The sequence below is a fragment of the Amyelois transitella genome, chromosome 31, assembly GCF_032362555.1.
Source record: "Amyelois transitella isolate CPQ chromosome 31, ilAmyTran1.1, whole genome shotgun sequence".
Taxonomy (NCBI): domain Eukaryota; kingdom Metazoa; phylum Arthropoda; class Insecta; order Lepidoptera; family Pyralidae; genus Amyelois; species Amyelois transitella.
This window is the reverse complement of record NC_083534.1, coordinates 1915958-1939502: the sequence shown is the minus strand read 5'-3', so window position 1 is coordinate 1939502 and position 23545 is coordinate 1915958. Positions and strand designations below refer to the sequence as shown.

The 23545-nt window shown below is 36.5% G+C and overlaps 2 protein-coding genes across 2 annotated transcripts; both read right to left on the bottom strand.

Moving 5' to 3' along the window:
- Positions 1-201: 201 nt before the first annotated feature.
- On the bottom strand, positions 202-7787 carry LOC106137486 (uncharacterized). Its single transcript, XM_060953297.1, has 9 exons — positions 7521-7787; positions 7039-7092; positions 6315-6347; positions 5708-5833; positions 4952-5162; positions 3583-3690; positions 2333-2480; positions 1037-1226; positions 202-324 (listed from the first exon to the last, which is right to left on the bottom strand). The coding sequence occupies exons 1-9, from the start codon at positions 7569-7571 to the stop codon at positions 202-204; spliced, it is 1044 nt and encodes a 347-aa protein (XP_060809280.1). The 5' UTR covers positions 7572-7787.
- A 12759-nt stretch (positions 7788-20546) lies between these two features.
- LOC132903855 (piggyBac transposable element-derived protein 4-like) lies at positions 20547-22794 on the bottom strand. Its single transcript, XM_060953172.1, has 2 exons — positions 22571-22794; positions 20547-22476 (listed from the first exon to the last, which is right to left on the bottom strand). The coding sequence occupies exon 2, from the start codon at positions 22451-22453 to the stop codon at positions 20726-20728; it is 1728 nt and encodes a 575-aa protein (XP_060809155.1). The 5' UTR covers positions 22454-22476; positions 22571-22794; the 3' UTR covers positions 20547-20725.
- Between the last annotated feature and the right edge of the window lie 751 nt (positions 22795-23545).

Genomic DNA, 23545 nt, shown 5'->3' with positions numbered 1-23545 from the left:
AATATATACCGAATAAAATAAAAATCGATATTTGTTTACATATTTTCTTGGTCACATCAGATAAGCAAAAAAAAAATATAAAAATTATATAAAATACATTAAAAAAAAAAGACGTAATAGTACATAAAAGACAACATCATGTTGGCAACACTTTATTCAGTTGACAAACAAATTGACAGTTCCATTCAATCGATCAATCATTCAGTTGACAAAGAACTCGTTGGAGCGCATGTTCTGATTGTGCCGCCATTTGCAAGCCCAGTTCCAGCACGACATCCCCGCCCAAGGTTCGTCCGTGTAGAACACCTGGCCGTTTTGGTACATCTGTGGACAAAATACAACAACAACAACATCATACAACATATGGTCACGTCTATATCCCATGCGGGACAGAGCCAACAGTCTTGAAGACTAAATGGACACGTTCAGCTGTTTGGCTTAATGATAGAATGAGATTTAAAAAAAATACATAAGTATATTTATAGTTAAAAGCAGTTTACTCACATAAATATATAGTCACGTCTATATCCCTTGCAGGGTAGAGAGAGTCGGCAGTCTGATGAAAAGAATCATACGCCACGCTTAGCTTTTTGGCTTGATGATAGAATTGAGAAACAAATAGTGGCAGGTTGCTTGACCAACGCCTAAAAGAAGAATTTTAAAAGCCTATCCCTTAGTCGCCTTTTACGACATACATGGGTTACATATAAATAAATAAATATATACGGGACAAATTACACAGATTGAGTTAGCCTCGAAGTAAGTTCGGGACTTGTGTTACGAGATACTAACTCAACGATACTATATTTTATAATAAATACTTATATAGATAATAATCCAAGACCCAGGCCAATCAGAAAAAGTTCTTTTCTCATCATGCCCTGGCCGTGATTCGAACCTGGGACCTCCGGTGTCACAGACAAGTGTACTACCGCTGCGCCACAGAGGCCGACAAATGGATTATGGATATGGATTTGTCCTATTCATTTTCTATTGGTGTCCGTAACCACACAGCATAAATAAATAATTAACTTACAAACGACAAATCCGAGCTCTTGTAAGTGACGCCGTCGTATCCGAACCTGAAGATGAAGTTCATGGAGAAGATTGAGAAGATGCAGCGGACCTCAGTCGTGGCGGGAATGAAGTAGCGGTAAGGGCCGCACCAGTACGAGACCTTGGGCTCGTACTCCACCGACTCCGGGAACTCCTCGCGTGGGTTCACCCTGAAATGTATTAATTTACGTACGTACAGACATATAATCACGTGTTTATCCCTTATGGTGAAGAGCGTTGAAAAGACTGGAAAGCCACGCTGAGCTCTGTGACTCAGCGATGGTATTGAGATTCAAATAGTGAAAGGTTGCTAGCCTGGAAGAAGAATCTCAAGTTTATACTTACGTCTCAAGTCTTAATCTATACTAATATTATAAAGCTGAAGAGTTTGTTTGTTTGAACGCGCTAATCTCCGGAACTACTAGTTCGAATTGAAAAATTATCTTTGTGTTGAATAGACCATTTGTCGAGGAAGGCTTTAGCGAAGCGAAGAAATAATGGAGAATGTGAAAAAAATCGGGGAAAATTACTTATCCTATGATGCCCAAAATAACTATTCCACGCGGACGAAGTCGCGGGCACAGCTAGTCCAAAATAATTCTAGTTACACCGTACAATACTATGCCGGGTGGTATCCAGTTGCCTGAATGTGCAGGTTTCCTCACGATGGTTTTTCACCGTTAGAACATCGGTTAGTATTCAAACTAATGTAGGTACATAATTTGGAAAATAGTCATTGGTACATGGCCGCGGTGGGATTCGAACCGGTGCCTTTATGCCAACACGCGTTATAACTGGTAACTTTGACGATTCGACCATCGACGCTCAAACATAATATACTCGTAAAAGATTAGATTTATTTTCAAAATTGGATACAAGTTATCACTTATTGACGTCACATCACTTAAACCTAATTATAACTACTACCGCTTCTAAAGCGCATGAGTAGAAGAAGCGGCAGGTATCACTTATTGACGTCACAACACTTAAATCTAATTATAATTACTACCGCTTCCAAAGCGCATGAGTAGAAGAAGCGGCAGGTATCACTTATTGACGTCACAACACTTAAATCTAATTATAACTACTACCGCTTCCAAAGCGCATGAGTAGAAGAAGCGGCAGGTATCACTTATTGACGTCACATCACTTAAATCTAATTATAACTACTACTGCTTCCAAAGCGCATGTGTAGAAGAAGCGGCGGAACAAACTATTACTGCAGCGATTTCATCGGACGTCGATTTACACCTGTAAAACTCGCTACGCTACTCACTTGTAAATACATTGTGCGTCGCTCCAGTTGTCATCTGAATGACAGTAGAGGCCCTGGCTCGGGTCCTTGGCTTGGAACTGCTCGGCGTGGGGCCCTACATACGTCGTCTCCGAGTGACGATGGTAGTAGCCGTTGAATGCGAAGGCACCTTGAAAACAGTAAGATAGGTATATTTATGCTCAGTGACCTAAAACAGAGTCTTGTTGTTCTTTTTTCTGAGAGAGAGAAACCCTTTCGATTCTAACGACGTATAGTCACGTCTGTATCCTTTGCGGGGTAGACAGGGCCAACAGTCCTGAAGAGACTGACAGGCCACGTTCAGCTGTTTGGCTTTATGATAGAATTGTGATTCAAATAGTGACAGGTTGCTAGCTCATCGCCTAAAATAAGAATCCCAAGTTTACAAGCCTATCCCTTAGTCGCCTCTTACGACATCCACGGGAAATGAGATGGTGTGTTCCTATTTATTTTTATATTGGTGCCGGGAACCACACGGCATAGATTCTAACAATTTCGTTGAAATTTTAAATATAATGCATACGGTGGTAAAAATCGATTTAGCTGGATTCCATTCCACATATGAGAAAATTAGTTTTTTCGATTTTTAACCAAATTCATTTTCCCACATTCTGCGCCGCCGCCGGCGTGGAAGTTGGGTTGTTGATTACTCGTAGGTTCAATGGTCAGAGCGATCGACCTTCACATAAGAGTTCCATGTTCAATTCTCAACCTATGTAGCGTTTTTACTATTTCTTGTAATTTTTTTGACGTCACTTGAATCAATTCAAAATCTTCGAGCGTGGCTCGGTCGTCCAGGTACTAAGAACAATATAAGAGAATAGAACTGCCTCATTGTACTTAGAATCTTTAGGAATTGTGTAGTCTTATGTCGCACGCAATTTTCTAATTAAAACTTCATGATGTAGTATGAATGAGTAACTTAATTATTCAAGTGCCGTGTGGTTCCCGGCACCAATACAAAAAAGAATAGGGCCACTCCATCTCTTTCCCATGGATGTCGTAAAAGGCGACTTAGGGATAGGCTTATAAACTTGGGATTCTATTTTAGGCGATGGGCTAGCAACCTGTCACTATTTGAATCTCAATTCTATCGTTTAGCCAAATAGCTGAACGTGGCCATTCAGTCTTTGTAAGACTGTTGGCTCTGTCTACCCCGCAAGGGATATGATGATATGAGACGTGACCATATGTATGTATGTAATTATTCAAAACTATTATGTGGTGTTTACCTCTAAAAGTGTAGCAATGTGGCTTCCTCTCGCTGGAAAGAATCATCTGGGCGTCTTCTTGGTTGTGTGCGGAGACAATGTAGTAAGAGGTCCCTAGGCACTTGAATTCTGCAAATTTTAAGATATATATATTATAACTATATTAAAAACAGGTAAAAGATTTTGTACGTTGTTAAGTCTACGGCGTCGGTGGCGTAGCGGTAGTACGCTTGTCTGTGACACAGGTCCCGGGTTCGAATCCCGGCCAGGGTATGATGAGAAAAGAACTTTTCTGATTGACCTGGGTCTTGGATGTTTATCTTTTAAAGTATTTATTACAAAATATAGTATCGTTGAGTTAGTATCTCGTAACACAAGTCTCTTCAAGATGACTTCTAATTCATAGTATTTAAATAAGAACTGGTATTAAAAACAATTAAAACTTTGACAGATAAAAATTGGGAGACTGGTGGGGCTTTGATTTTTGAATTTGGTCTGCGAGCACGACTGAGTGTGTTACTATAACTATTATATACTTTTTTACAATATTAATGTAAACTTTAGATTCACAAGGGCAATAAACGCCGTCACAAAAAAACAATTGTTTATTTTCAGAAAAAGAATAGGACCACTCCATCTCTTTCCCATGGATGTCGTAAAAGGCGACTAAGGGATAGGCTTATAAACTTGGGATTCTTTTTTTAGGCGACAGGCTATCAACCTGTCACTATTTGAATCTCACTATCATTAAGCCAAACAGCTGAACTATCAGTCTTTTTAAGACTGTTGGCTCTGACTACCCCGCGAGGGAATTTGACGTGATTATATGTATGTAGAATTCTTCCTACGTCCCTCGTAAAAATAATATTATTATCGGCCCCTTTTTATCGCACTTAAAACTATCGCTGTCCCGTTCCACGTCATAATGAAAAGCGAAACAGCGATAGTTTTTCGCGCCGTGTTAACAGCGTAGCGCATACCATGCCGGGGCCGGCCGCAAATGATCAATAGAATAGATTTAGAATAGAATACATTTATTTTCAAAATTGGATACAAGGTATCACTTATTGACGTCACATCACTTAAATACCGCTTCCAAAGCGCATGTGTAGAAGAAGCGGCGGAACAGACTAACTACTGCAGAAATTTCATCGGACGTCAATTTACAAAAATAGATCTCTTAAATCTAAATCGTGGACGAATGCACATTGTCTACATTAAAAAACATGAATGAATGTAGAACTATATATAACTATAACTATATGTGGATGAAGCAAAGGAAGTATGCAGGGATCGTGGCAAGTGGAAAGAGGTAGTCTCTGCCTACCCCTCCGGGAAAGAGGCGTGATTTTATGTATGTATGTATGTAATGTAGAACTAATCTTCTTACCAGGACTAGTATACAGTCCGAACGGTATCTTCGCTTCTGTTGTCTTGATCTTCTGCTCCGACGTGTCCATCTTCTTGTTCAGCTTCAGTAGCACCATGGACATGAGGCATGTGTCTGTCGCGAATAGCAGCCGCTTCAGATCCTTTATGTGGGTGTCTATGAACGCCGTCAGCTTCTTCTCAGCAGTCTCCAGGATCTCCTTCCGTTCGGTCTGTGAGGGTGTTACAAAATGATGAATGTACTGTGTGGGTAGTTTGTTCTGCCGCTTTGGACAGTTGTGATTTGAAAACGGTAGAATAAGGGCCTGAGCATACCAAAAGAAGTTTAGACTCAGCGCAAAGTTTGGAAACACGCATGTACCGTGTTGTAAATTCAAGAAAATCTTGGAAGCATCTGGGTTTAATTTATAATTTTTTGGATGACAAACGAATTTGATGAAAGATTTTTATGTGTAGTACCAACATATTATGGTGATCATTTTACAACTGAAGACGCTGAAAACCGGGCAAAGTGGAGGGAAATAAAATTCGGAAAGCGGGAGCCGGGAATATGCAAAGATAAGAGAGACTTGATATTTCGAAGCAACGTCATCGTCGTATTTCTGGTGAGTGTTTTTACTCTACGGGGTTCATGTTGTTCCCATTATTAAACCAGTCACTATTGTAGCTGTTAGAACTGAAATGTGCAAATTGATATGATGCAATAATAAAATAATTGAAAGTGAATGACACTCATTTAAAAATCGAGAATGCATACCGGATTGTGCGGCTCCTTCATCCGCCCGTTCATGTAGGTATAGTATTCTTGTAGCCTCTCGAATTTCTCGTCACCATAGTTTCCCCGAGGGTTGATCTCGCTGGGGCCCGGCATGTTGTACGGTTTCTGTCGAAAAGACATGGACTCGAACTTTCGATGTTTGAATTATGACCTATGACGTCATCAATAGGACAATCGATAATGAACTTTATTATTGTTGATAGGCTAACACTATCGATAGTAACTGAAACACGTTTTTTTTTCTCAAATTCATTCTCACTTGCTCCAATATTTTGGCGCCATACAAATATAGACTTCGGCACAGGTATGTCGGTGTAACTTATAAAAGTTGTACTTAATAATAAGACAAGACTGAGGAAGTCGTTTGCTTAGAAGCAAATTACAGTCGCATTTTTTTTAACGACTTATGATCATTATCATCCGCCTGGATCTCAGTCCTGGTAATTCCGGTTGCTGCTCCGTTCTCTTTGGCAAGACCCAGGACCGCGGTGTGCCTGTGAATGATCTATGATTTGCGTCAATAGCGTCTGGTATTTCTGTTTTTGTGCTTTTAACCTGTGTGCACGTAATACAATCGTGAACTCACCGTTTCAACAGTCGGGAAAGACAGCCTCGCGAGCTAAAATAAAGCTATAATTAGGTTATGTTCATTTGTTAAGTATATCTTGTTAAATAAACAATAACATTTATTTCTTTTCGTAAGTGGTTAACAGTCTAATGGAGTAAACCTGAGCAAAGTGTAAGTTTAAGTTGAACTGTGTATGGGTTAAAAAGCAAAAATTTTATTTGAATAACATTAATTTTCGCCATTGTGGCGCTGATAGCGGCGAAAGTCTGTGGAACTAATAGTAGTGACACTAGTCTTGTGACGTCAGTAGATGAGAATAAAATAATGATTAAAATCAAGTCTTCTGCATTTGCTTTAGCATGATAATTACTTAGTTCAGCAACCGACTTTAAAAAAGGAGGAGACTTTTATTTAATTGACTTTTATTTAATTACGAACGATTCATGATCACTCATTTTTATATCGCCATCACGTCTTCAGAGTCAGCTAACAGACAATGCAGATAGTGGCTGTTTCTCAACAGTGCATTCCAACCAAGCAAAGATGTGAAAAATTGTAGACTTAAAAAATAAATAATTATAAAGGTATGGTGTCTTTAGAATTCATATTCTTCTTATTTAATTTAAGATCTAACTCTGGTCTAGTGGATTTTAGTGGAGCATCCTGAATTCATCACTTTTCTCTGCATATTTTTTGGTACGATGATGCGTAAACGTTTTCGTATATTTGATCTTTTTCTCACCAATTGGAATGATGATACATCTCCGGTGGCGAACGCCCTTTCTGAGAGAAAAATCTGAAACGGAATTATTTTTCAATTATGTAAGATCAATTTACTTTTGAATCGTACCTTGTGCTCTGCTTGCTGCCTATAGGCGTTCTCGTATAAATACATCGGGTCACCCAGGTACGATTAATAACGTCAATCGTCGTGTTGTTTGCAGACAATGTGCAATTACAAATTGTTTATGCTTAAAACTTATAGGAACAAATTAATATGCGAACATCAAAAATATACAGGGTGACATTTAAAACAACTGCATCCTTTTAAACATAGACTTTACCCATGCTTCGTATTTTCGCAAACTCCGTATTTTATTTATTCCTACCGATATTTAGGGGCATTTCTGGAACAAGAAGAGCTGCAGGTCTACCGGGCAAAACGAATCCACAACAGTATTGTTGCTTGAGGTATCTCATAACACAAATCTCATAAATACTTACAAAACATAATAAATGCAGTATTGCCCGACACATTGGACTGATTTGCTCCATGCCACTAAACGACTGCTTGATTTCGCTCTAATTGGAAGTTTTCTTTTAATAAATTGATAAAAATAATTGAGTCGTAACTGTATTCGTTATTGTAACACAAAAAATGAACAATACTTTTGTTATTTGTATATGTAGATATACGTAGCTATTGTCTCCGTATGTGAATGTAATTTTGTTTGTTACATAAATAAACATATCTACAAAACAAATTTTTAGTAAGTCATTCTCATTAATAACACTACTTATAATTATATTAATCTGTAGAATACTCGTAAATCTGTTACATTGTATCTACTACATCTGCCCTTTATAATGTCAATGTTCCTTGATCAATAGGTACATACAATAAAGCAGTAAAAAAAAAGTGTGTACATTGAGTAGTTATATTTTCAAAAAAAAGAATTTATTACCATGAACAAATAGTAACCGAGCATGAATTTGAAAAAAAAGTCTGTTTGTTTGTACACGCTAATCTCCGGAAGTACTTTATTTTGGAATCTGGAACAGCTCATGTTGAATACTAATAATTAGCTGAAAGAGAATGCGATAACGCCGCCATTTATATTTCCTTGTAAGTCGTATTTTTATTATACAACTAGATATTAACCTTACTCAGAAAACCCTTCTTTCCAACATTTCAAACAAGAACAAAATTCGCCCATAATTTCAAAACAGATAAAGAAAAAAGGGACACTTTATAAATAAGAAGAAAAGTTAATCTCTCGTCTCGTCTTTTATTTTCCTTTGACCAGTGACGGTAGATGTCCAAAGTTGACAATTCGCCTCGCTGTCCTCAGCTGGCCGAAGATGCCAAACAGGTCTCTCTGCTTGATAGTGAACGACCTGCGTTCGTGAGGAATACACCACGCCGTTGCTGAAACAATTATTTAATACTAGAGGCCGCCCGCGACTTCGTCCGCATGGAAACCCTATCAATCCCGCGGGAATTACAGGATAAAAAGCCTGTTATTCTGGTGGTCTTCAGCTACTTACATACCAAATTTCATCGAAATCGGTCGAGTAGTTTTTGCGTGAAAGAGTAACAAACGTCCATATACAAATAAATATGTGTGGCCCGAGCCACTCATGACTGACAAGGTGTACATGCATTTATGTGGCCTGCTAAATGCATGTGAACTTTTGATAAACACAGATATAAACTGGAAGACATCCCTTCATGGGATAAGTCCGCCATTGCAAGTGATTTGTTTCTTTTATAACTATGTACTATTTTCTTGTTACTGTGTAAATTTCTATGCAATATAGATATTACAAACTCCGTGAAACCCTCCTGCAGCAATATTTGAGCTAATAATGAATTATATCAATCTATTTTACACGAGGAACTGGGTGTCAAAAAGTTAGTTTCCCCCTATCGTTTCACCGAGGAATAAAGGTCGGCTCGTGTTAGTTGGTGTCCGCCTACTCTACTTACTTAATAGGTATTTATTTTTTATATTCACATTTCTGTCTGTTCATTAAAACATACACAAACATATAGTCTGTATTCCTTGTGGAATGGACAGAGCCAACAGTCTTGAAAAAAGTGTTTAAAAATTAGGTTTGTTTTTTGGGAGTCCTTACTTTATTTTTATTTGATTATTGAAAGGCTTAAAATCTTCACATAATATAACTAATTATTTTGTGAAAATTTTAAGCGTCAACCTGTTACCGCTATTAATTATGAGCAATAAAAAAAAAAAACAACGACAAATACATATTGTGTGGGGATCCTTAAGCCTGATGACAGACAGACAGTGGAAGCTTAGTAATAGGCTCCCGTTTTTACGTTTTAGGTACGTAACCCTTAAAACAAAGGTTATAAAACTTAGCCAGGTGCTGATTGAAATAAAAATTATACGAAATATTCCTTTTTATTTTTAATTTCTTGAAACACAATTAAAAAAAAAATTAACACCACAAGGACGCTTTGACAGTGGTCGTCCTGGCTTCCGATAGTTTAGTAACTATTTCTTGGCCTTGAGTGGTGGTACCCTTTGCCTCGATGGTATCCTTCTTATTGTTCTGGAGGTGCCAATTGTCGCAGAAGATATTGTTGTGCGCTGGCAGCGGTCCACACGACGCCATCGCTTGAAAGATGGAATAATTCTCTTATTAGCGTTACATTTCGTGTTTCCAACTATCGAGAGGTGATTTCCAGAAATATATCTATCAATAAAACACTCACTCGCTGATCACGAAATGTCAAAAACTACTGAACCAATAAAGATCAAATTTGGCAGGAGAAAGCAACCGGAAGAGGCGAGTTTAGAAAGGATTTTCGGGAATTCCCGCGGGAACCGGGGATAACGGGATATTTTGTTTTACGCGGGCGGTGCCGCGGCCGCTCTCTAGTATATGAAATATAAAGACAATAAGAGATAAGATATATCTATTATGTATGTATTTTTCCCAGAAAAAGGAATATCAGAAGTTAAAAATATCTATGAAAATATCAATTTCCACTTACAGCACATAAACATCACGATCGACAATAGGAATAGCTTGCAAAAGTTCATTTTTAATTCTAAATTCAATCACACGCACAATAAAACTGTAACTAACATTGATAGAGTTAGTATCATAAAACCATAGACGTGCTAGATCTAGACTCACAATCCCGCTGGAAGTATATAAAAAATACTTTATGAGCATTTTCTATTGGCGTGAAGAATGGATCATGTTCTTCTAAGTTCTTATTTCATTGTATTAGGACAGTAAGTACTTATTAGGTTTTTGGTAGTACCTACATACATACATATGGTCACATCTGTATCCCTTGCGGGGTAGACAGAGCCAACAGTCTAGAAAAGACGGAATGGCCACGTTCATCTATTTGGCTTAATGATAGAATTGAGATTCAAATATTGACAGGTTGCTAGACCATCGTCTAAAAGGAGAATCCCAAGTTTGTAAGCCTATCCCTTAGTCGCCTTTTACGACATCTATGGAAAAGAGATGGAGTGGTCCTATTCCTTTTTTGTATTGGTGCCGGGAACCTCACGGCATGTTTTTGGTAGTCTTTAATAAATTTCAATTATAAAGTGAAATTCATAATTAAATTCCATGCAATTAACTTTAAACACTTCATGGCTTAAATCAAAGAACAACTGTTTTAATATAAAATTATCAATAGAACAGATGTGATGATTAAACAGTTACAATAGTTCTTTTATTTTTAAGCAAAGAACTACTGAGAAAATGAATGAAGTACTGTAGCGGGAACGATGATTCGGGTTCGACCGCCACAAGGATCCCTTGTTGGCGGACGAGCCGAAACATCGCTCCGACTACAGTAGCGTATTGTAACGTTGTAATATCCAGATTATTCAGTATCTATTTTATTCTAACAAGTTAAAAGTTGTAACAAACTTTGTTTAAATTTTCAATGACAAATTGTAAAAATAAAACCAAAACTTGACCAAAATAGTATCTCTATTTAGTTTGTGCCAAACAAAACAAAACCGACAGTTGACACTACCCACAAATCTGTCAAACAAACATCTCTCATTAAGTCATTAAAGAGTCGCCAACTTAGCGCTTTCAGCGCTAAAGCTAGCACCTTTTTTGTCCTTGTTAGAGCTTAATCAGCGTTTTTTTATACACAAACAAAAAAAAATTCAGTCATTGAAAAATATGTTTTTAGTTACTAAAAAGTCTTGGTGATATGAGTAATCATGACTTAATGTAAAACAAAGATCCCCGTCGCGTCTGACTGTTCGCGATAAACTTACAAGCGCAAATATATAGATAAATAAACAATTCATTTATTTGATTTGCTACACACAATTTACAATTAAATATGGAATACAAATTAATTAGGGTGTGATTTGCAGCAATACAAAAAGGTCTGAACTCAACGAATTTATTGCTATAGAGCAATACGCTTTTCAGTTATGACCTAGGTGCTAGTGCAGGTCAATCTGCGGATATTATTAAAAAAAAAAACCATTTTAATCCTTATACAATTACATACATCATGCGTTCAATGTGGATCAAAATTGCCTTTTACACTAAATGAAAAATATCATATCTAATGTGCATGTATCTATAAATACCCGTGCGAAGCCGAGACGGGTTGCTAGTTATTTATAGAAATACAGCCTAAAGATTTTTGAATCGTGGTTCCTATTGTAAAAAGGCTCGCTTTAGGACTTATTCATGGCTATAACAAGATTTTCCGAGTGTCCCACGAATATTTTAACGTGGCTTATTCAGAAAGTTTCTTCTTCCATACCTTGTAGGGTAGACAGAGCCCAACAGTCTAGAAAAGCGCCAAAGGCCACGATCAGCTGTATGGCTTTATAATGGAATTGAGAGTTACATAGTAACATATTGCTTGCCCATCGCCAGAAGAATCCCAACTTTATTTGCCTTTTCCTTAGTCGCCTTTTACGACATCCATGGGAAGATTTATTTATTTATTTATTTATTTACAAACTTGATATGGAGTGGTTTGAAAGTTCCGGGAACCACGCGACATGAGCACGAACTATAAAGAATAGTGGATACACAAAGTGGAAGTAAATCAAACATCTTTTTAAATTTTGGCAAAGTGACGCATTTTTTGGACCTATTTATCTATTTTTTTTCGGGGTGAGTTGGCAACACTGATTGTGGACGATTCGTCCGGTTAACTCCGGTTCCGGCCAACAGTCCGACACTATTTTATTAGTTGTGTTGTGCTTGATGCTGTTGTTTGTTTATTCAGTTCCAGTAATGTAACATGAAGGTTTAAAATTCTTGTTTTCAAATCTTCAATTTGTTGATTGTTTTTTGTCATTGCTAAAGCAATTAACTAAAGTTAATGTTCTGAGATTGTCATCCATTTCTATTTTGTTTGAATATTGAAAATGGAATCCTCCCTCACAAAAAAAAACCGACGATCAATGCGAACGAAGTAAAGCTTACGTACAAAGTATCCGATACATGTTAGAAGCGACTAACTTTTTGGTAAGTTTAAGGTACTAATATTTTGAATAAAAACATTATTTTTTCACCTACCGAGATATCGACCACGAGGTAATGGTGGTAATGAGAAACTATCCTTTCCTAGTTATATATATGTATATTCTATACTTTCCAAAACCACGCAAGTCTTTGGAAATAATTAGGGTACCTACTTAATTTGCAACAATAACCTTGGCTAGATGGCTCTTCAAGGTTAAATTGTGTCAATATTTTAAACTCCTATGAGAACCTCATTGAGTGACCTAACCCAGCTTGGATCTTGGTTTATTGCAGTGGGTGAAAATGCTTATTTTATCATCATCATCATAAATAGTCCGCCCCTTGTAGGTGCAAATCTCATGACAAAATATTAACAAGAGTTGGTCTTAAAGTTTTGCGAATATTGGCTGTGTTTACCTAGTCAAAGATAAAAACATCAATAATCCATAAAACACTAAAATGACTGACTGACTGATCTGTGTGTATTGAACACAGCCTAAACTGCTGGGTCAAGAGATTTGAAATTAAGCATGTAAGAACATGCTTAATTTCAAATTTCTTGACCAAGTTTGGAAAAATATATTTTTATAATAGGCTTGGGTGTTTATTTTGAATGTATGATGACGTGTTTTGGCTCATAAATTACCTTTATCTATATTTAAGTATTCATTGTAAAATAAAGTATCCTTAATTGAATAGAGGTGAGCATTGAATAAATGAACCCCCTGATATTTAACAACTATTCAATAATACAGACCTTTATGTGTTAATTAAATTATTTTAACTTAGTGTCATTATTCCTATATTAAATGTATTGTAATGTAAATTATATATATTTTTATTTAAAATTTATCTATTTAGCATTTTGGATGTAAGATGTATTTAATAAATAAATATCTCAAGTCTCCAAATTACTTTGATAAATTTGTGTTATTTGTATTGTATTTATTTAATGCTACTTAGAGATTTCAAAGTACCATTTCTTCTTTTTCAGATGAAAATTTGAAGTCCAATCGAGAATGAAATATAGCTATACATATATCTGGGCCCCTCACATATCATAGCCTGACTATGTTGTCTGTAGTGTATGTGTATGTGCATGATAGAGAAGGAAGTATTATATCATCTCTAGCACACATGCCGCCATGTTAAAATAATGACAAGAATTGCAATGATGTAAAAACATACAGTCTGGCTCAAATCAAGTTCTAAGTCCTGATGACAACATGTTCATTGGTTTGGCTCAGTGGTCAGTTTCTTGCCTTTGAAACAAAAGTCCCGGCTTCGATCCCCAGTCTGTGAGACAGATTCCCTGGTAAAAATGACAAAGCCAGTGATGAAAACTGGAAATAGATGATGTTCTATAGACATATCCTCTCATTATTCCTATGTTGTGCTAGAATTGAAGAGCTGAGGATGTAAAAGACCGGGAAATGTAGCAATAAATGACAGGAAGAGTACCATGGCTTTGCAGGGTGGATAACTAACCATTTCTCAATAAATAATGGCTTTTTTCCTTAAAATTATACAATGTATGCCTTGAGTCTGTTGCGAATGAGATGAAAAGCATCAAGATAGCGGAAATATAGCATATAACCAGTGTAACATCTGAAGATAATGTTGGAAACCCTGTTGGTTGGTTGAACAGTTTAAGGTCCCAGAAAACCTTTGTTCTAATCTTAATAAGGCCCAGTACAAAGGACTTTATTTGAGCAAAGAACTTTAATTTGGACTCTGAATCATGTGTCAAACTGTCCGTTCATCTCGTTCAATATCTCTTGTTTCCCTTATTCTCCCAGATCCACAGTTTCTAAACTGTCTGATCTGTTATCAAGGTCACCCTTGATTTTTATAATACAATTCCAGGTTGGTTTTTTTTAACTCTTCCATTTTTGAAAAATATAATTCATGTTATGGTGAAGTCGGCCTGTGCTGATATTGTAAGGACATGTTTTTCAGTCTTTCCTGCTGCCTTTTGCCTGTCAATGGTGTGTAGAGTGAAGATGATATTTGTTATTGGGATGCTACGTTTAAATTACCTGAAGCATCTAGGAGCTTCAGGTAATTTGAATGTAGCATCAAAAAACCAATACTCCAAATTTCCTACTAGTAGCAAGTTTGGAGTTTTGGTGAATCTCAATAAAACAGACAGGAAGCGCACACTTGGATTATTATTATTTTTGATTTTTCTTTTATTAACGTTTACACACAGAAAACAATTAATAGACTAAAGCACACACTTCGGTTTCAAGTTTTATACCAGTCGTTTCTAAGCAGATAAGTGAGGAGATCAACTTATGCTCTCATTTTGCTCTTGTACCGAGAAACGGGGAAGTACTATCTGTTCGGGTCCTATGCTGTCTTCGCTACTGACACAGCAACAGTGTTTTCACGGTCTTTCTCTTCCACCTCAGTCTCTGGAAAGAAGGCCCTTTTCATGTCCTTTCAACATGGCGGTCAAACATTTGATCTTTTTAGAGTTGTTCAATTGCAGGGTTTTTTTGTTCTCTTGGATTTCTTTAGTGACTAAGTTCTTGGCTCTTTTAGGTATCTATTTCTTGAAATATTCTCACGAAATGTTCTTGTGGTTGCCTGACTAAAATTCTGGCTTAATTCTTTTATTTATTTGGGTCAGCAAACGATTACACTCATAAAACTTAATCTAGATTGACAACATAATGTTATTTCTAAAAGTGCAACCAACAATGCAATCCACAGATTACTAGATAGAATTGTGTGTTGCTGAAAAGTTCTTGAGCTATAAGTGTGATTCATATTTATAACTTAAACTTTAAGCACAAGCAAAGTTAATAGAAAAAAGATTGGGTGTGGTGCCAATATTTAACCTATAAATCTATCATAAGCCTTTGAAAATACAATTTTTACCGTTAGTTTAAGTTGAAATGTTATGCTTATAACAGTTTTGACAGCTCCGGTATGAATTGTATCACTTAGGGCTTTTTATAGATCAATGTGAAGAAAATTAATAACCGAGACTTCAATGGCTTGAATGAATGCATTTTGTATACCTGCATTGGGTTACATACCACTTTTGTTGTTTTTGATTTCGCTATGTTTTTAATTTTGCTCGCAAACATTATTTCACACATGATATATGGGTACTTCTCTACTAATGGGAAAATGGCCCATACAAAGCTGTCCTGATACTTTTTTTTGCTAAATGATAGTTTTTCCTACATAGAAAGCTAAATTTATTCAAGCTTTAAACTATATAATTGACAACCACTTCATTTTTTTTATATTTTAGGAATTATCCACGATTTAATGAAAAATCATGACAGGGGACTGACACATATGACAGGGGAATGATTTTTACACAAAAGCAAGATAGTTTTCATTACAAATAAACTTTATTTTAGAAATTGAACATCCAATTAAGAACAAATAAACATAAACTAAAAAAACTTCTCATAAACTTCAAAGAAATTAACTAAGTCTTTCACTTTGCTTTAAATATTTTTTGGCAAACGTTTTAAACGTTCTTCGAATCATAGGTTTATAATCAACATTTTCTTCTTACATCTATCAATTAGTAACTAATATTTTGCATTTTAAATTGAGATCAATGAAACAAAACAACATATAATTATCATTGTTAATTGACTTATTCTCTTATACACTAGTATCAGGTAGTTAAATCAGTCTTAAAATTTCAATTTCTGGTCTTTGACATCAGTTGCTTTTATGCTTATTTTAATTTTTACACCTTCTAAGTAGTAAAATCAGTCTCAATTTAAGTGAGTTATCTTAGAGATCAGCTCTTGAAAATCCTATAATTATCATGTATCATCATTACTGTTCAAAAATATTAACCGGTGTATTAAATTTATAAAAGATTCTTTTCCCTTTTAGGATCAAGTCCGGATTAGTCAACTTTTTAATAATTTGCTCAAAGGCTATATCAGAAACATCTTCTTCGTCTACTTTAAAAGTCAGTCCTTCTTTATCACAGAGTTTTAAAAACGTGACAGTGAATTCACCATCTTCTTCATCAATTTTATTTATGACCGCAACATAACGGTATTCAGTATGTTTACTCTGCAACTTAACTAATACATAGTCTCCACAATTATACTTGTCGTTGTTATCTCGGGAAGGTCCCGCTTCCATTTCTTCCACAGGACTATCAGTTCGTGGCTTGGTCGCATATGAAGGTTCGATTTCAAACATATCAAGGGCATTATCATCCTCGGATGAAGAGGTTTCAGATTCGGTGTAAATGTCTTGAACACGAAGCTTCATTTTCTGGTTGTAATTAATTGTTCCAATTTTATAATGTTGACAGGTATTAGGGCAAAAACAGCTTAAACTTCTCATTGTCAAAACTGCTGGGGAAGTAGATATTCCAGTGATCTGGTGCACCTTTAATGTTCCATTAAAACTTTTTAGTTTGGAAGTCTTTTCAATGGCATCAGTAATTGATTGAATATCTTCGTCATTTATTGTATGGAAAATAATCCCAGGACATCTAGCTTGGATGACTTCCACAAATTGTTCCAGGGTATCGACATCACCTCCAGCAGCTACAACAGCATCCGCAGTCCTCTTGCAAGTAGCACCAACACCATCTGGTGCACCCTTGCCATGTCCGGCCTCCGAGTAATTCCACGAAAATCCTTGTAGATTTGGAATATCTTTGGATAATCTCGAGGCCAAAACAAAGAACATAGTTTTGTTCCGATATTGTGTAACCGGCCCGTCACTAAGGAAATGAACATATTTAATTCCAGGTTGTATTGCTCGGAAAATTGGCTGCAAATGCGCCCAAATAGCTGAGGGTGAATGCGTCAAGTTTTTGGAAATGGTGGCGTAGGATTGTATTGAGTTTTTGAGATACACAACAACTGTGTGAATACTTATTTGAGTTCGAGATCCTCCGAAGTGGAAGGGTTGAATCTCTTCTCCGTATTTGGTACAATAATTTTCGGAGAAGTCCATGTGTATCAAAATATCTTCTTCGCCAAGATTTTCCTTCAAATGTTTGATTGCATTGAATTGATGTACAATGTTTCTTTGGTGGCAAAAGAACTTGTCTAGGTCAGCATGCAATTCATGTATCAACTCTCGCGGACGCAGCGTCAAAGTCTTTTTAAGGTGTTTAGTCACTAGCTTAGGCTTTTTAGATTTTGGATCCAAATATTCTTGTTTTTCAGATACCCATTTCTTGTATTGTATAGGTTTGTTGTCATCAAACTCATTGTAGGCAGGGGTTCTGTTATTGCACACTAGGCATTTTCTTGACAAACACTCCACATTATAGCGATCACAGCATAAATTTTCTAGTAACTTCTGATAGCTGTTATACGACAATATTTTTGCCGCGTGTAAACCAGACAGCTTTAAGTCAATGTTGGCGTGAGTGACACAAAGACAAGTGTCACGGTCTTGAGCTTTTGGCTTGACAACCCAGAAAGGACGCAAACGACAGAACATTTGATAGCTTATTTTGAAATTACTAGCTACAAATTTCTTGTACAAGCTCAGCACTGTATCTTGTAGATAGCGTTTTTGATGCTTGATTGAATTTCTTGTAATAAATTCCTTTTTTCCAGCACCTAGTCTGCTATTGCTGTCATCCTCATAAAACTCTCTAATCACTTTTGCACATCTCTTCGAAATTTTGTCAATTCGTGTTCGTTTAGGCATTTCCAAAGAAGGAGATGGTTTCCATTTTTTTGTCATTTTATAGTTAATAGCACTGTCTTTGGTAGTCCATAGTTTGTATTTATGTACTGATGTCCCAGCAACAACTTTTGAAAATATTTGTTTGTCTTTTTGGGTCTTTAATTGTGAATAATTTTCTTTCAATTGTTTATTCATCACCTCGCCGAACAATGCTTTTTTCACAATTTCTTTTCTCGAGTTAGAATCATCAATCATTCTGTTAATTTTCGTGTTAGGTGTTTCATCTTTATTTTGGTTTATAGTTTTTTCGAGTCTTGACAGTCTTTTTTTATACTTTTCGACTTTTCTTTTATATTCGAGTATCTTATTGTCTTTGTCTCTATTCGCTTTTTCTCTTAATAGCTTCGCATGTCTTTTTCTCTTTTTATTTGCAGAATTGTCAGTTGTAGGAGGTGCTGAAATCTCAGTCTCTGAACTTGGAGTGTTGTCTCTCACAAAAGCATTAGTTGTTTCCTTCAATGTCTTTTTCCTAGCCCGATAATCAGTACAATGTTTTTTCCAATTTTTTTTTGCAGTTCTGTGTTCACGTGGAGTCATGTCTCGTACGAGTTTTCTTAAGCCTTTTTCTTTTTTCTTTTGATACTTAAGACGTTCTTTTTCTTTCATTTCTTCTCTCTTTTGGGGATCATTTTTAAGGCGCTGATATCTTAAACGTTCTAATTCTTTCTTCCTTTCTAATACTTCTTCCCTAGTCTTCTTTTGAGGCGGCATTGTGAAGTTTACCTGAGAAAAAAATAACTAAAGTCAGTCCCCTGTGTAATAAGACAGTCCCCTGTCGCTCAAATATACAGGGGACTGTCGCCAGGGGACTGGTTATTTAACCTAAAATTCGGATTATTTGCAATAGCATTGTACTACTTAAAAATTGCGAAATATCATATTCAACAAGAGATTATGACATAATAATTACGAATAATTCATTAACTTATCTTTCAAAATGATAAAATAAAACACATACCCAAGGGACTGTTATTTGATCCGGCCGCGGCACGTGTTCGCCTCAACACTTGCTTCGCACTACAGGAAGATGGCGGCTGGTCACACAAACTTGTTATACGGACGAACTTCACAACTATGTCGTTCCGTTCCACGCTAACGCAATATGTTACTTCTATTAGATTATTTTTTTTCGTTTGTTTTATTCATGACAGGGTACTGTTCACAAATTGTTAGGACAAACTTTAGAGTTAAAATTTTTCTATTATTTAACTTAAATTTAAATATATTCCAGAATATTTATTATGTTCATTTATCATACATTAGAACAGTATTTGTGAATACTACATATTTTGGACAAAATTAGAAAAAAGTCTTGGTAGAAACTGTAAATCTGGAATGGGGACAGGTCAGGGGACTGTTTTTGGGGGTTTTGAAAAGATATTTCGTAAAAATCGGGAATCTCTTTTTATTTACAAATTGGTAGCTTAGAAAGAACTTTTATTGTACTATCTTATTAAATGATCGTTTGAAAAACATAGCCACACACAATTCTAAAAATTGCTCAGGACATTGATTTTCCCGATAGTGGAGAATCACCCATATATATATATATGACACAAGATCATTTTAGTGTTAAATCTCTTTAAAAAAATAGATTAAATCTTAAACGGGAGAAATTTGAGATACTTTATATATACCTATCTCAAGTGCTATGGTTAAAATCTTTTCTGTAAGGTTCACATGTTGCCGTTGCTTCACACACTCCTTGTACGTTGATAGAAAAGTAACCTTTCCTATTCCTAAACTCTTCTCCTATCCAGTGCCGGTTTTAGCACTACTAGCGCCCTTGGGCGAGATTTCTTCAGCGACTCCTAACTGCAATTCAAATAGGTACATACGAAAAAAGGCAATGGGTACAATAAAATAACCATCTATTAAAAAAAATCGTTTAATAAACTAATAAAATTTCACTTTTCTAGCCTTTCTATCGGCAAACTCTTTTATTAGACATTCAAAGTTGATGTTTTCTGCAATTTCATGTTCGATTGACAAAGTTGCTTAGTTTGTTAATCTAGATTGAGAGATTGTCGATCGCAGATATGTTTTAATCAGCTTCAGCTTGGAAAAATTCCTTTCCCCACTGACAACCGTTACAGGTATAGTCAGTAATATTCGCAATGCTATCCATACATTTGGATACAATTCCTGTAAGTTGCGATCTTTAACCTTCCTATACTCGCGTGATTTTTTGTTACACCTACACTCGCGCGCGGTCTCACAGACTGATAGTTTGAACTGCTGTCATTTATTTTTTTTCTATGAAAATCTATAAAGATTATATTTTGTTTTCAGAATAGAGGATATAATGAAACAATCATATCATGTTATAACTTGTTAATTATATATTTAACTTGACTATCAGTCTCATACAAAACAGCCTTCAAAATTGACATATTTTTCTTATGTACTAAAAAAACAGAACTAAAACATATTTCTTCAAGAAAAAAACTCAAATAAACTTTCTTATTTTGAAAAACAATAGCTATAAGATATGTAAATCACAGATTCACTTGGTTATCAGCTTCACAGTAACAATCAGCACATACCATTGTAGCATGTTCCAAACAAAAGTATTTTTTGCACTTGGCACAGTTGTAACGAGTCTTGCGGTTTTTTTTGGATGAACAATATCCACAGCGTCCAATTTTGTTGTTATTGGTGGTTGCTGAAGATTCTGGACCATCCAACTGACATATTTCGACGAGCCTAAGCTTCAGGGTTCTGGGCAAGGATGTAATCAGAGCTCGACGTCGGAGTTGCGCGTTGATGAGGTCGTATGACAAAGCTTCAATGAAGACCCTGCGACTGATTTTCTTGTCGGGATTGTTCAACATATATATCACGAATGAGTTTATACCTGCGACGTTCATTAGGCTATAAAACACCACCATGGGCCACCTATTTGTGCCTCGAGCAACGTTATATGTCGCGCACATTTTGTCAACAGTGTCGACCCCTCCTTTGGTCATATTGTAGTCTATTATCATTTCGGGCTTGCCGGTCACCCCGTCAATTTTGTCATCATCATGCATGCTTGATACAAGAAGTACATTTTTTCCTTTCTTAGGGACATAAGAAACAAGACTGCAGTTGCCTCGGTACCCGAACAAAGAAGACTTTTCTGCCCGGCCGCGTATCTCCGTAAAAGTCTTAGGCAGCTCCTTCTTATTTTTGCGAATTGTCCCAAGCACGGATAGCCTGTGCTCTGCTTCAAATTTATCCAGCAAAGGAATGCTCGTGAAGAAATTATCACACGTAATATTACGTCCAGTTCCATAAATACCTTCGCTTAGCCGCGAAACCAATGCCATAGCCGAGTTATCCACTTTGTAGGCGCCATCCGGTTGTTTTCCTACGTAGACTTCCATTTTGGTGGTGTAAAACATTTTAGCGTCTGTCAAGGCGTAAATTTTGATGCCATATTTATTGGGCTTTGATGGGATGTACTGTCTAAAGCCACAGCGACCTCTAAAAGCCTCCAATTTTTCGTCAATCGTAACATAATGAGATAAGCTGAAATATTTCTTATAGGCTGCTACGACTTCTTCAAACAAATCTCTGATAGGAGCCAGTTTATCTACAGCAGCTCTCTCAGCTCGCGTATCTTTTTCGTCAAACCGTAGACAACGCATTAATAAACAGAATCTAGTCCAGTTCATAGTCAAACGAAATATTTCCGGTGACGAGCCATCAGTTTTGAATAAATCTTTGGAATTCAAGCGACTGTTTCTTCTGACTCCGGCAAAGAGTAAAAGGCCGAGAAATGCTTCAATTTCTATATTGTCAGTCTCAGAACAGTCTCTTTCCCTTGCGAAATTAGACTTTATTATATTTATATGCTCATTGGTGCACTTCACAATTCGATTTATGACGCTTTCCGGAAAAAACAACCTCCAAATTTCACCTGGCTCCTTCAAATTCTTGGCTTCTCCTTTTGGTCCTGGAAGCTGGGTGACAATATTTCGAGCGCGTCGTCTCACATGGGTTGTTGCAGGAGCTTTATTCCAACGTGTCCGACCATCCTTCCCAAGATAAAATTCTCGCGAACTTTGAACATTTTCCACTTCGCCCAACTCTTCGCCATCTTCTTCATCACCATCCTGCTCGGTGTCATAAGTTTCGTCATTTACCTCAACAAAATCTTCCACCTCACTGTCATTTTCATCCCCATAATCGGATTCGGAACTTTCTTCCTCCAAAAGCAATCTAATTGCCCGCTCATCCATCTTGTAATAATAATAATATATATCTGAAAGTAATAAAAATGATCAAAATGTACACAAATACATAATAAATAACACAAACACAGTATAAAAGTAAAAACAAAATAATTTTATACTTACGATAAAAGTTACGCCTATACTCGCGTCGGTCTGACGGACCGATTGGCGCCAAACACACCAACACGTGCGTTTCGCACAAACGCACTGCGTGCACTAAAATGAAGTTGGCAACGAATCCGGCAGCTACTAAAAAAATGGAGTCGCTGGGGTTGCCAAAAACAAAAAAAATATTGAAAAAATGTTTCGTCGGTCTCACAGACCAATGCGCGAGTATAGGAAGGTTAATAAAATTTAAAACATAAGCAGGGGAAGCCGAGTCTGAAACTTAACTTCGACAAATGTTTCTGTGCCGGATGAGCAGCCGACAGAATGGTTGGTTTATGAGTTGTTCAACGACAAAACCTTTCTACTACGAACGAGTCGCCGACAGAACGATTTATTCATAAGCGAATTGACGACAGAACCTTTCTACTACGAACGTTTCGCCGACAAAACGATTCGTTAATGAGTGAATCGACGACAGAACCTTCTACCAAAAGAAGGATTCGTTGAAAGCCACATTCTGTTCAGGCAAAAAGGATAACAGGCTTATAAGTTCATCACACAACATACAACCATCTATATCTGATTTAGAATCCACAGATAATTTCAATTGGAGATCACTATGGTTTAAAGACATTTATTCTCATAAAGACAAGTTGTCACTTACATGAGAATTTAAATTACTATTAACAATAATATTATAGATGTTCGTTCGTTGCCTTGAAACGGTTACATAATAAAATAAAATAAAAATATATATTTAACAAGTTTTTCCGTCGTGAAAGAGGTTGGTAGGTCTTCTGATATCTGCAGAACACGACGGATAGAATTTTTGACATCTCGTGGAATGTGATCATTTTTTACGCGACGTTCCATGTGTGGTTTCGTAAGCTGTTCGGCCAACTTCTTTATGAATTTAAATCGACTTTCAGTCTTCTGTGCTTGGTTGCTACAATTGATGACGTAAGCGTTTGAAACAGAGATGTCCAGCAT